This window comes from Nilaparvata lugens, chromosome 2, assembly GCF_014356525.2.
Source record: "Nilaparvata lugens isolate BPH chromosome 2, ASM1435652v1, whole genome shotgun sequence".
Classification (NCBI taxonomy): Eukaryota; Metazoa; Arthropoda; class Insecta; order Hemiptera; family Delphacidae; genus Nilaparvata; species Nilaparvata lugens.
Genome location: NC_052505.1, coordinates 55,604,767 through 55,619,090, shown reverse-complemented (window position 1 = coordinate 55,619,090; position 14,324 = coordinate 55,604,767). Strand labels below are relative to the sequence as shown.

General features: G+C 33.4%; 1 protein-coding gene across 2 annotated transcripts in view; it reads right to left on the bottom strand.

The window, feature by feature from the left end:
• Positions 1-14,324, bottom strand: part of LOC111054806 — a 724,817-nt gene that overhangs the window by 302,535 nt on the left and 407,958 nt on the right. For both annotated transcript variants that reach the window (XM_039419907.1, XM_039419906.1), the window contains exons 11-12: positions 3,311-3,488; positions 1,475-1,655 (exon numbers count right to left, since the gene is read on the bottom strand). In XM_039419907.1, coding sequence (XP_039275841.1) covers positions 1,475-1,655; positions 3,311-3,488 — 359 coding nt within the window. The remainder of the gene's footprint in view (positions 1-1,474; positions 1,656-3,310; positions 3,489-14,324) is intronic.

Genomic DNA, 14,324 nt, shown 5'->3' with positions numbered 1-14,324 from the left:
AGTGATTGTCTTAAACTATTCTGATAAATAAATCGTGATATACGATGTTAACATGTAATATATATATTTAGTATTTTATACGAGTTTTGTATACTCTTGATTTTCGTGCTTTATTAGATTGTAATAAATATTTATACAGCAATAATAGTTGTCCCTATTTATTTACATGAACTTTCCTTAGTATACATAATACATCTTCTGTGAGTAAACTTTATAATTCAACCTATACTGGTTGATCAAAAAATCAGCTGATTCGCTAGGTATTGATTCAAATAACTATCAATTCATTCTAGATTGATTGATTCATTTAAAAGTGTAAACAAATAATTCTAACCTCAATGTACATGCAAACTGTTATTTTTTATGATCTGCCAATAATAAATGAGCCGCTTTATAATTTTTAAATCTGCCAATGGATCCTCATTAGTTGTTGAATCACAGTTATACATGTTTTTTCTTATCATTTTAGATAATACGATTATTCTTTATTGCTAACAACATTCGATTTTATTTGAGTGGTTCTTTGACTAGGTTAACTTTCTTTTCCATTTTATAATTCTATTGAGGTTCAATAGTTCATTTCAAAAATATTTTGTGGTGCTAAAATACCACGTGACAGTATCATTCATGTTTTGTAACTATGTAATTTTGGCGAAATAAACATTCTTATTCTTATTCTCATATGAATAGTCTTGTTAAATCAAATCATATGGAAGTCAATTATATTGATAACAAGATCTTGTTAATAACAAGGAATTTTCTGTTAGAAACATTAGTTATCAACTTTTGTCAAGAGAAATTTTTGACGATTCAGTCAAGTTAATAACTCGTGTTATTAACTCCGGTGTAAACGCAGCTTATCAGTAACTAACAACTGATTATTCAATGTGGATACTCACTCAATTCATTTTTGTATAATTTATTACTATTTTTAAATTTTGAAATCATTGAAACGGTTTGAAATAGCGATGTGCGGGTCTCGCCATTAATTTTCTTTTGAAATTCTGTATCGAAATAATCTATCACATGACGACGTCCTTATTTGAAAAAAGAAAGTAATGTCGGGTTCAAGATGGAACTAGATTTGAAATGAATTTGGGTCTATATGGAGAATCCCAGCTGACAGACAAAAGTTTTGTAGCTACATAAAGCAGTTTCTTTCAATTGGAAGAATATCCCCATGGAGCCTACTGTCATATCATACTTGTAAAAGAAATTTTAGCCGTTTCCATAATAATTCTCACCAATTCTCTATATAATTACAAGTTTGGGATTTCAGAGATCAATACAACAGTTCATGAGCGAGCTCTTTAACCCAGGGGATCACCAGTTTAGATTCATATCTTTAACACTGTTGAATTACGATCTTATAACGGCGAAAAGGATCGAATTGAAAACAAGGATAGCAACACAATGTAAATCGAATACAGTACTGCTATTATAACGTGGACCTTACTGCAGGACTGAGACTTACCATACTTGACGACTCTCATGTTTCTCAAACTCAGGTACTTGATTTCAATCACCCTAACCGTCTTCGATTTCATCCCATTGATGAGTTCAGGGAAGACGAAAACTCCATCATAGAATTCAATGGCATGAACCGGCACTAGTACACTCATTTCGTTGTATACTCTATAAAAAACTTTTTTATTCTGCAACAGAATCAACAAAGAAGTTACTTGTCATACACTCAATCTCAGCTGCTTTCCATGCATCGAATCAAGCCGTTAAACAGATGATTGCAGGACAAAGCAAACATGTGAATTCATCACAGCCTATTGCACTGTAACTAGTGGTTCTGTGAATAGTAGACCTTCCCGCAGTGCTAAACTACAGCCTTCTCTAATACTGTCTATCAGAGTGAATTCTGTTCTGTCCTGTCGTGTCGGCGAGATATCGGCGTGTAAACAACTAATGACTGTTTGGATTGTTGTATCGACAATGCTAATGATTTGTTGCATACAATGACTATCATCAAAAGCTTACCGAGGTGAAAGCACAGAAAAGTCAAGAAGAACTACTATGCTACTTCGAGTTATCAATCCCATGGCTCATAGCATGCAATTAATTATCCACTGGACAGCTGGGGCTAGTTTCATGAAAATTTAGAAGTCCTGTAATACAGGAACAGCTGATTTTATCGGCTATATTGAGCATGTAATGGGAATGGTGATTCTCCTGTATCACAGGACTTGTAACTTTTATGAAACAGGCCCCTGATTTATGATAAATAAATTAGTATAGTCCAATATTTTTACAGTAATATTGGCGTATAAAGGTAGGCGCACACATATTGTCATCGGACCGACGGCATGCATCGGACAGATCAGATGATTAGATTTGATGCATTGTTTTCAATTGGAGTGCGCATACCTATACGGATGCGGATAGGTATGCACACTCCAATTGAAAACGATTCATCAAATATGATAATCCGATCCGTCCGATGCGTGCCGTCCGTCCGATGACGATCTGTGTGCATCTACCTTAAAGGTTGGCGGACACAGATCGTCTTCGGACGGAGGGGCACGCATCGGACGGATCGGATGACTAGATTTGATGCATTGTTTTTAATTGGAGTGCATATACCTATACGATGCGGATAGGTATGCGCTCTCTTATTGAAAACAATGTATCAAATCTAATCATCCGATGACGATCTGTGTGCGCCTACCTTGAAGGAGGATCATAGGAAGTAATTTTCTGGATGGCGGTTGGTTTGTGGTTTTTAAAATTACAAAAAAACCGGAGGTGTTATCAAAAATCATTACACATATGTTTCTGCGCCTTCTTTCAAAGTACATGTATACCAAATTTCATCCAGATCGGACAATAATTGCGACTGTGGCTGCGGTAGGCCTACTAAAAAACAAACAGACAAAAGCTGATCGAGTCTCAACTGTAGACCTCAGCTTTACTTCTATTTTATAAAATTGCTCTATTGTTATCCTGAAATCAAATTCTGATTGGTAATTGTTTTTTTTGTTTGTTTTTTGGTTCTGCAAAATTATTCCCTCAATATGTGAATATTTCCTATTTTAGTGAAAATAATGTGATATATATTTCTTCTATGTTTGGTTTCGAAGCATCTAGATTTGAAAATTCACATTGTGGAAATAATTAAGGACTGAAAATTTTGTGAAGTGAAAAAGACTCAACCTTCTTCGGACTATGTGTAATCTTATGTAAATTTGGACGAGGAATATCATAAGGTGACCTTATTTTTTCCCTCCCTATCATTTTGATGATGTACTTAATGTATGATTCAATAAAGAATTAAGATTAATTTCTTTGCTCATTGACTCACTTGATTATCATGACACATTGAGATCTCCCCTTTCAAATAATGAACAAACTGCTGTTTTGTATACATATCTGGTGTTTCCAGGCTATAGGTCTTGGAGATCTTATTCTCAGTCTTCGCTTTCAATCGAAATTTGGGTCTGTAGACTTCCAAGTAATCGACTCCACTATCAACGCTACACCTGCAGAAGAAACAATCTATTAATTCTATTATTCAATTTTCACGTTAATTGCATTTGCAAATGATATAATAAATAAATTCAAGAATTGAAACAAAACCATTGTAGGCTAATGGTGATAATATTTGAAAGAAATATATTTTTCAGTTATGGGTTTTCTTAGTGATTTACAGTCTGGAGCTGCAAATTGTCGATGAGCAGTTTGGAATTGCAAGTTCAGAAAATAGGGTTTCCAGGAAGGTAAGGTATATAAGGTAATACCTTAGTGTAATGTAGCCGATTATTTGACATGGATTTTCACAATCCGAGAGCATCCATTGTTTGAAAATTAAAAGTGTCGACGACGGTGAAAATTCATAACAAGTAAAATTGGACTGAAAAATGTATGCCTCTTCGCAGTCGGTTACGAGGACGGAACCTGGAACTATCTACAGCAGATAATCAGGCCCGGCTCTACCCCTCTGTTCCGAAACACCATTTTCCTGGTTCAGTGAGTTGAAAATATTATCAATTTCATTATTATAATTATATTATTTATCTTTTTTATTGAAGGCAAATCCTGTAATTATTCTCTTGTTTGTTTAAAAAGTTTTCTTCATATTATTTCATTTAAGTTTCCAGTTTCATTTTGAGTTACAATTTGATTGAATCGATTACTTAGTTCTCCAAAATATAATCTGTTCCAGTTTAATCTTTCAAAATATAGTTCCTTTCTTATAAGTTATAGAGTTAGATCAATTCAATCTCTCGCAAGCCAAGCGATTCCCCCATTATAAATTGTTACCATAATGTCTAGGGTTGTTCTCACAACCCTATAATATAACCCCAATTACCAATAATAATTACCCCATTACAATATATTACCATATCATTTAATTACCCCATTACATGGTGTTGGGCGCCGTACTCATGAGAAATAGCTTTTACTGTACAAGATTCGCCTTCTAGAATATTTAATATAATTATCTATTGCAGGTTGCTTATTCAATTCATTTTAGGTGTATTATGTTCCCCATTCGTAGAGTTCTTAGGGTCATGATATTATTTTACAATAATAGAACTGACATTTTACAATAGAATTGAACGATTCTAATACTTCTTCAACTAATAATTTCGAAAGTTATCTACTAAATTCACCCATATCATTGCATGAGAAAAATTTAGATAAATCCGTATTGTTGGAGCTTTGTCATAAATTAGGAATTCATATCCCTCAAAATGTCAACATAGAATATTTGAGATATGCAGTAAATCTGGCAAAAAAGGTTAGCGTTTACACGAAGCACGATTCAGGGGCTAAAGAAGCTCTGAGTCAGTTGCTCAAAACAGGGAACCTGTCAAAACAGAATCGTGAACTGTTTCCTATGCTAGGGGATTACGAGAGAATTGTTAATAGAAAACAAGAAGAAGTTTACTACGATACAGTTACTCCAGATAGGCCAACAGATATTAAAACTGAAAATAAAATGGCTAGGAATGATAGCAGACCATTTGCGAAACCTGAAATATATGGTGGCTCAAAGGGTGAAGACTTCAACGAATGGTTGAAAATATTCACTAGAGCAGCCAAAATAAATGAATGGGACGAGGAAGACAAAATCTTGTATTTGCCCTTGTACCTAAAAAGAACAGCATTGACTATTTTCGATAATTTTGCGGAAAAGTATCCCAACTTGATTTTCGATGATGCAGTGGATCACCTTAAAATTAAACTAGCGGACTCTATTCACGAAGAGACCACAAGGCAAAAGTTGGAGAATAGAACTAAAGTACAGACAGAGTCATACATTGAATATTCAGCTGATATAATGAAGCTATGTCATAAACTTGAGCCAGAAATGTCAATGAAACGAGTCGTAGGATACGTGTTGAGAGGTTTAGATTTAGGTGCACTTCAGCACGTAGCATTCATGGATAATGCTACAATTGAAGAGTTGGAAAATAATTTGAAAAAATATGATCCCGCATCCTGATAGATAAGAGATTAGGTATTAACAGTGAAATCAAAGTCGATCAGCCTGTTCAAAGAATCAGTGTAGAAACATTAGAAAGAAAATTAGACCATCTCAGTACCGTTGTAACAAATATAAGTAAAAGTGTAGGCCAGTTCCAGGATTCAAATTCTAGGAACAATTACGGAAACAAAAATCGAAGATTAGTTTCAAATGAGCTGCATGAAAATAGTTTTCATTAGATTATAGAGCGCAAATAGACTTTGATAGTAGAAAATTTCAATAAATTATAATGGTTGTATAATTGATTTAAATATGGACGAAGACTGAATTTGTTCGTTGAATAAAATACGAAATTCTCATGGAAGTCTTAGAAAAAAAGTAGTATGGGACGGTGGGGTAAGATGGGGAATGGGGCAGGACGGGGTAGGTCTATTTTCTTTACTGTCAGGTGCTGTACTCTGTTGATGAAGATCATAACTTGCTTAAAGGCGAAGGACAACACTACGAACAAGGCCGCAACCTTTTTGAGTGAAGCGTTCATGTCCAGTGGTCTTATGCATGGTTCAGCTGACTCACATTATAATATTCGGCACTTTCAAATCTGTGACAGGTGAGTTGTGTTGGAATTATTTTATATTTTATCAACATATCCTAATAGTATCTTTCCTTACCTACTATAATATGATATAGGTAATTGTTCTACTATTTCTAATATAAAAATTATCAAAATTCAACTAAAAGCTATACCATGGGGCAAGATGGGGAAACCTACTTTGGGGCAAGATGGGGATGACCCCATCTTACCCCATTAGTTTACTAACACGTTTAGACATAGACTCTCTGATGTTTGATGCATGTTTGTTGCAGTGACATTTCCAATTCACTGGCAACTTTTTATTCTACTACTATTACTAGGCTAATATGGTTATGAATATCCTATTTACGTAAAAATGGTGGTGTTTTGAAAATGTATTTCATCTATTGAAACTTATAATTAGCCTATTCTGATTGAACTTCCGGCTCTGTCTAGCTTGACTTTTTCAAGATAATGTGTAGTAGACTGTTAATTTATTCAATGTCCAGCTGTATTAAATAAATTTTATTGAAATGTTCCAGCTAACAATGATGCACAGCCTGGGTTTTCTCATTGGGGTCCAGCTGTACATGAAGTTGAAGAAAACGACATTATCCACAATGTAGGCTAACAAGTTATTCTCAAAGTAATTTCACAATATCTCCTGAGCAAATTTTGCCTCTTCCTCATGTAGGACGAGCGAATGTTCAACAGACAAATCATAAAAAAGGTAAAACTGTTGTGGTAACAAGCTCTTCATACAAACATGAACTCATGGATCAAATTAAAGAGAAGCTCAACAAAAATCAACCAGCAGCCAAGAAATCACTAATTCAGCAAGTCAAAAGAAAATGTAAAGAAGACCAAAAACGTTGAATACAGAAATCAAAAGCGCAGGATCATAAAACAGAAAGAAAAAGAAGATGGAGATAGCAATACAGAGGATGAAGAAGAAGATGCAAACTGTCTCTATTGTGGATATTTTATATTTCCAATCTGATGAGGGGTGGGTTGCCTGCATTAAATGCCATAAATGGGCACACTGTTCATGTCCTGGTGAAGAAGATGACGATGATGAGGTTAATCATATCTGCAAACTTTGTAAATAAAATACTTTGTGAAAATATCAAATCAACACTTATTATAATAACTTACAGATTTTGATACCAAAAAGCTTGTATATATGATGTTTTTTTTCAAATTTCCTTCAATTGACTTATCTAATATAATAAGGATTCTTTCCAGCTCTCAATATGGATATTTTGAAAAATTATTACTAGAGCACTATCTTACCCCACGGGATACCCCATCTTACCCCATATCGGGGGTAAGATGGGGTTTTTGTAATACTTTTTTGTAATTGCTCTATTCTTTATAAAAGGTTAGATATTCTTATGGGGATATTTTTTATCATAGTAAATGATCTACTGTAAACTTTGGTATAGAGTTTGATTTTTTAGGTATTCTGAAAAAGTTGTGAAAAAAAGAAAATCCTTAATGGCCCCATCTTACCCCACCTTCCCCTACCTAGTTCAGAAAATGTAGTTGAATGTGCTTTCGAAACTATAATACCAGCCCAAAGAGATGTCAATGTGGAAGTGATTTTGACCAATCAAGTGAATAGAGTATTTTCGTTCACCCCTAATGAATCATTAACACAGAACAAGAAATTGCATGTGCTTTGGGACAGAAACGATTGTGAAATTGGAGAGATCGAGGAAATAAGAATTTTCAATACAGGAAAACAAGACGTAAGACTGCTATAATGATGTAAGACGTAAGACTTCAATAACCTAGCTAAACTACCTCTCACTGGCAGCCTTTTCTTATTCGCTGATGACACAGCGCTACATGTTACCGGTAGAAATAGAGACGAAATGTATCAAAAGGCATCCACTGACCTACACCTGTTGAAAGCGTGGTTTGACCAAAATATATTAACACTCAATATAGGAAAGTCCAAATTCATTGAAGTTTCTCTGCGAAAAAGTCAGGATCCTCCCATTGACTCAATAACTTTACATTCTTGTTTAAACCCTAACAATATTCATTGCCGCTGCGAGTCCATTGAGCGAGTCAGTTCATATAAATATTTGGGCATTATAGTTGACGATAAATTAAAATGGTCAGACCACATAAACCACTTGAAAAACAAAATCCGGAGATCTATTTACATATTCCTAAACCTACGCCAATTCCTAACAATAGATGATTTGAGAAAAGTTTATTTTGCCTACGTCCAATCTGTGATAACTGCCGGAATTTTAGCCTATGGAGGGGCGTACAAATCCATACTCAATCCTCTACTCATTACACAGAAACGAATTATTAAAACAGCTCTGAATAAACCCATTCGAACGCCATCAAATGAAATATATGATGAGTTCAATGTTCTAGATATTCGACAATTGTATGTCAAGTGTTTACTTATTTACATTCGCTTAAACAGTAACAATATGTTCAAAAAAATAACTCATAATCGCACAACACGCTCAGCATACTCATTAGGCATTGAAATTCCGAGACTTATAAAAACTCATTCAACAACAAACACCCATTACATTGCACATATTTTATACAGAAACATGCCAACCATCCTCCGTAATGTTCATAACTGTACACCCTATATGTACAAAAAATACATTAAAATATGGTTGAGAGAGATAGGAAGGGAAAATATAGAGCTCATGATCCATTCCAGCTATCAATAATAATTATATTAAACTCGTGATCCAGCTGTATGTTCCTAGTTATATTGATATCAACATTTTTCAATAATTTTCAATGTGTTGTTCCAATGTTTTGACTGAATATGTTTATTAACTGATTTCTACTTCAACTATTTATCATATTATTCTCTTTGAATATCATATTTCATCTAGAATGATTGGGGCAACTTTTTCAGGCTATTCTTCATTTGGTAATATTTTTTTTAAATTTATCTAAACATAAATTTATACTACTCTAGTTTATTTACTGCATGTATGTACCAATTTGTTATTCAATTGAATTATTTGTTTTTTTAAAGCAATTATTCATCTACTTATATATTTTTTCTCTAAAAATAGAGTAGCTTAACTACTCTAGTACAATACCGCAGGTAACTTACCAGATATTACAATATTTTATTCATCTATAAAAACTATCCTTACCTTATGCTACAAATTATTATACTTTTCTTATAAAAACCAGACTCCTTTCCACACACAGGCTACAGCCTTCGTGGAGGAGAAGCATGATATTTCTTTTTTTCTTCACAATTTGTGTATGACTGTATTTTAATTTTGTCAATATTGTCTAATATCTACTCTAGTTGTTAGTGTCTAAGATTAGTTAAGTAATAGAATCATTACAAATTTGTGAAGTGTACACCATTGTTTGTCATTTTTCATGCAATAAAAATAATTTGATTTGATTTGCTTTGTCGAAGGGAGAAGTGAGTGACCAGGACGAAACTTTATTATCTGTTGATTCTGTCTTATTTGATGATGGAGGTTCTGGAATGATAGACATTAATAGAGACCTCACGTCAGAACAAGAATTAAAAGCAAAACAGCTCATCAGCAAATACAAACATCTTTTTTCAACTAGCGAAATTTATTTTGAAGAGACAAGATTAACGGAATACAAATTCAAATTAACAGATTACACGCCCATTGCTAAGTCACCTTACAGATTACCTGTTGCACAGAGAGCGGAAATTGATAGACAAATCGAAGTATTGATAAAAGCTGGTATCGTTGTTGAAACGCAAAGCCACTATTCATCTCCCTCATTCCTAGTCACAAAAAAAGATGGTGGATTTAGATTAGTCGTAGATTACGAATCTGTGAATGAGAAAATACTACCTGATAAGTATCCTCTACCCCTCATTCAAACAATTTTTGATTCTCTTGAAAACTCTGAGTTCTTTTCCACCCTTGACATCGAGCAAACATTTTTCCAACAACCACTACACGAAGATTGCAGGAGATATGTAGCCTTTGCAACTCATAAAGGTTTATATACATTTACAAGACTGCCTTTTGGCCTTAGATCATCCCCAAATGCATATCAACGTGCAATCATCAACTGTTCAATGATTTATTGTACAGAGGAGTTTTGATCTACTTAGATGATATCATAAGTTATGAAGAATCATTTGATAAACAATATCAACAGCTTGAAAAAAAAAAACATTTGAGAGGTTACAAGACGTAGGCTTGAAGTTGAATCCAGCTAAATGTCATTTCTTCTATTGAAAAATCAAAGTGATTGGTCATAACGTTTCGAAAGAGGGAATACAGCCAACATCTGAAAACTTAGAAGCTATTGAACAGTATCCTATTCCAAAAACTGTAAAATATATAAGAGCATTCTTAGGTCACAGTGGTTTCTATAGAAAATTCATTCATAACTATGCCACTATTGCAAAACCATTGACAAAACTGATATCGAAAAATAATGAGATTAAAGCATCAATAACATGGGAAGAAGATCAGCAGAAAGCGTTCGCGGAAATAAAGAGCAAACTTTTGTCACAACCTGTACTTCAGCACTTTTGTAATGATAAGGAGGTGGTATTACATTGCGATGCTTCACGAGTGGGGATCGGAGGTGCGATTTCGCAGCCAGATAATGAAGGAAAATTACATCCGATAGCTTTTGTTTTTAGAGAACTAACTAAAAATTAGGAAAAATTGGGCAGTTGGAGAAATTGAGTTACTATCAATCGTGTATTGCATTAATTATTTCAGACAATATCATTTGATAGGACGATTATCCACGATCTACACAGACCATGCTAGTCTTCAATATTATAAAACATGGGAAAATCCCAGTACTAGAAGGAGTAAATTACTAATGAAATGAATAGAGTTCACATTTGATTTGAAATATTAACCAGGAGCTCAAATGCATGTCCCGGACGCTCTGAGTAGATATCCTCTTCAAAGAGATATAAGTGATCTGACAAATGATGAGAATTTAAATATTTTTCATTTACAAGAGCCTAACATTAAATCATTGCAAAAGAACGATGGAAGCATAAGAGATATATGATGCGATAGAAAATCCTGACCTTAGCGATAGAATCATAGCTCGAAAATCAAAAAAATATGCCATTCAGAAAGGAATTGTTTATCTAAAAAAATTCTATGGGCATCATAATGAATTAAAACTTGTTATACTTTGATCCCTAATCAAAAAGTTACTATAAATGTTTCACGATGACCCTTTGACTGGTGGTCATCCAGGCATTTACAAAACTTACGAGAAAATATCATCGAGATACTATTGGGAAAACATGTATGACAGTGTAGTAAACTACGATAAATCATGTAAAAACTGCCAAGAGAGAAAATCTCCTAATACAAAACCACAAGGATTTTTATCTCCTATAAATTGCCCTGTACAACCCTTCTCCAGCATCATGATTGATAGGACCGTTAGAGAGCTCAATGGGCTTTTCATACATTCTAGCTGTGATAGACTTGACAACTCGCTACATTTTGGCTGAACCTTGTAGACAAGCTGATGCTAATAATACTTTTAGTATTATATATATACTGGACTATGCTTATAGTCCAGTCACTATATACATTGGTGCAAGCAATTTATATTGTAGTTCTGATTTTTCAATATATTATTTGGGTACATAAGAGATGTCCAGAACCAATTTCTTCATGCAAAATTTCCTTGTGCTAGATACAGAGTGGCCCAAAAACCTCGTATTTTCGGCTCATTTTCCAGCTTTCAGCTTATTCTGCCAGATCTTGAAATCGAACAGAAAAATTTGCTCTTGTCTTTTTTCTAGAATATGAAATTCTGAATAAAATGAGATCATTAGGATCTCTCTATCCCTAATGAATACTGAGTTATGATTTTCCAAAAATGAGTGAAATTTGAAGAGAAAATCAATTTTCGATGAATTTTAGATTTTGATCAACAATAGCTTCCGACTGTTACTATTCAGATGTATAATTCAAAATTCCTCTAGGCGCATTTTTGTGCTCTACAATCAGAGATCAGGTAGATCTCATATAGATTTCCAGGTACACCTGACAACAATGCTCTTTGTATTGTGAAAAACACCTAATTTTCAGCTTCAACCATCATCATCAACTTCTTCTTCGCACAATGACATAGTCTTCACATTGATATTTCGCACAATGACATAAGTTCATAAGAAAGGATGCTCAGGTTAAATGTTTAGATGTATAGATGTTTAAATGCTTAAATGTTTAAATGTTCAAAAGTTCAAATGTTTAAAAGTTTTAATGTTTAGATGTGTAAATGTTTAAATGTTTAAATGTTTAAATGTTTAAATGTTTAAATGTTTAAATGTTTAAATGTTTAAGTGTTTGAATGTTTTAATGTTTAAATGTTTGAATGAGTTGATTCGCTGCTTGCGAGTGTCTATGGTTGAGTATCCTGGCCTGAATCCTGCTTGTGCAGGTGGATGATTTTCATGTACTGTATGCATGATCCTATTTTGAATAATCCAGGCGAATACTTTATAAAGAACTGATGATAGAGTGATGGGCCTATAATTTTTTATATCAAATCTTCATTCCTTCTTGAAGAGTATAATCACTCTACTTGTTTTCCAATCTCCTGGTATCACTTTGTCTCTCAATATTCTATTGAATATTGTAACATTCAAAAATCAGAATGGATAAATAGAAATCCCTAGTTGAAAGATTTATAGATCTAAGTGAAATAATAGGCTAATATCGCCAAAGATGATAACGTTAAAGATAAGATAATATCAGACATCCTGGCTAAATTGTACAACAGCCGAAGAGGAATGGAAATAATTTTTTGCTATTATTTAATATTATATAGAATATTGGAAATTTGAGGTTAGGCATAAAACATTTACTGATCGGTGACCTAACGATCAACTGAGTCACACAACGTAGAATCTGACCAAACACCTTGGCAGAGATTTATTGTGGTGAAACAGTATGCAACTTGAGGAACTAAACGTCTCACGTGGCTAATTATTGTAATATACGAAACAACTAATAATCTGTAAAAAATTACTTTGCGTGTAGAAAGCATATTTAAAAACCCCAACAAAAATAATCAAATGTATTAAGGAAGAAGGAGGTTACTAGGCGCATGAATACTGTAATAATTTGCATGCACCAATCAAATAGTGGCAATTGATAGGTGGCAATATTGAGCCGGTTCAAATATATTTGTATATATTTCCACAAATGATAAGAATTTGTAAATTATTGTTGTATAGTTTATATTTTGTATACGGCCCGAAGGCAAAGAAATTATTAAAGATGTAACACAAGTAATAATTTAATATTTTGGTACGGTCTATTTGAGCCTTGAATGGCGGAGGAACAGAATATCCAAATTTTATGTAAATTTAGAAATCGGAAATGAAAATTGTAAGAATGAGAAACGAGAACCCCACTCGCCTGCCAACTACCACCATGAGAGGTCACCAAAAAATTATAGAGTGCAATACCTTACTGTACCTTGTAATAATTTAAAGTTAAATTGAATTACTTAATTTTCTCATAAGACTTCGTGATGCTAATGTAAAGCAAAAGTCATCTTTGAATAATTTTATTAACCCTTGGAAGAGACGACTCCGGTTACAATAATCCAGGACCACCAGGAGTTGGATCGACATCAGCAGCTCATAGAAAATTCCGTCACGTGAGTGAAAAATATTGAAATAGTGATAGGGCGCCCTCAGTGCTTCGAAATTGAATAAGAATCAAAGCTAGCTCTTCGAAAGGGTTTTTTATAAATTAAGAATTTGGTAAAAATACTTGTGCAAGTAAATATAGTATAAAAGGTATTTTATTGGATAATAACGAATCAATCCATGTATAAAATGATCCAGCAACCAAAGAAGACTAAGATCTAGGCTTTTAATACATTATTTATATGATCATTAATTTCAACAATATAATTTGCGATAATTTAATGTAGCTCTGATTCACTAGATGAATTGCTCTATTTATTCCTTCAGGTGCCGAATCTCGCACCCTGAGATAAAAAATATATTTATTACAAAGAAATCTATTAGAAACTATAGAATTTAATATATATATTTGGATTACCAGTTTGTCAATTTATCATGCTGATTTAAAAATTTATTAGAAATAGAATTGTCCAAGTCGACAAGTATTAGCAAGCTGATATCGAAGTTACATGCAAATAGATGCATATGATCATAAAATGAAAGCACATGGTAGCGTTTCGTGCTATAGAACTTAAAGAATAGTATTAGCCTGTGATATTTTATTGATTTCGATTATTGTTTTGTCTTATATTATATATTTCTGTCGCTCTATATAT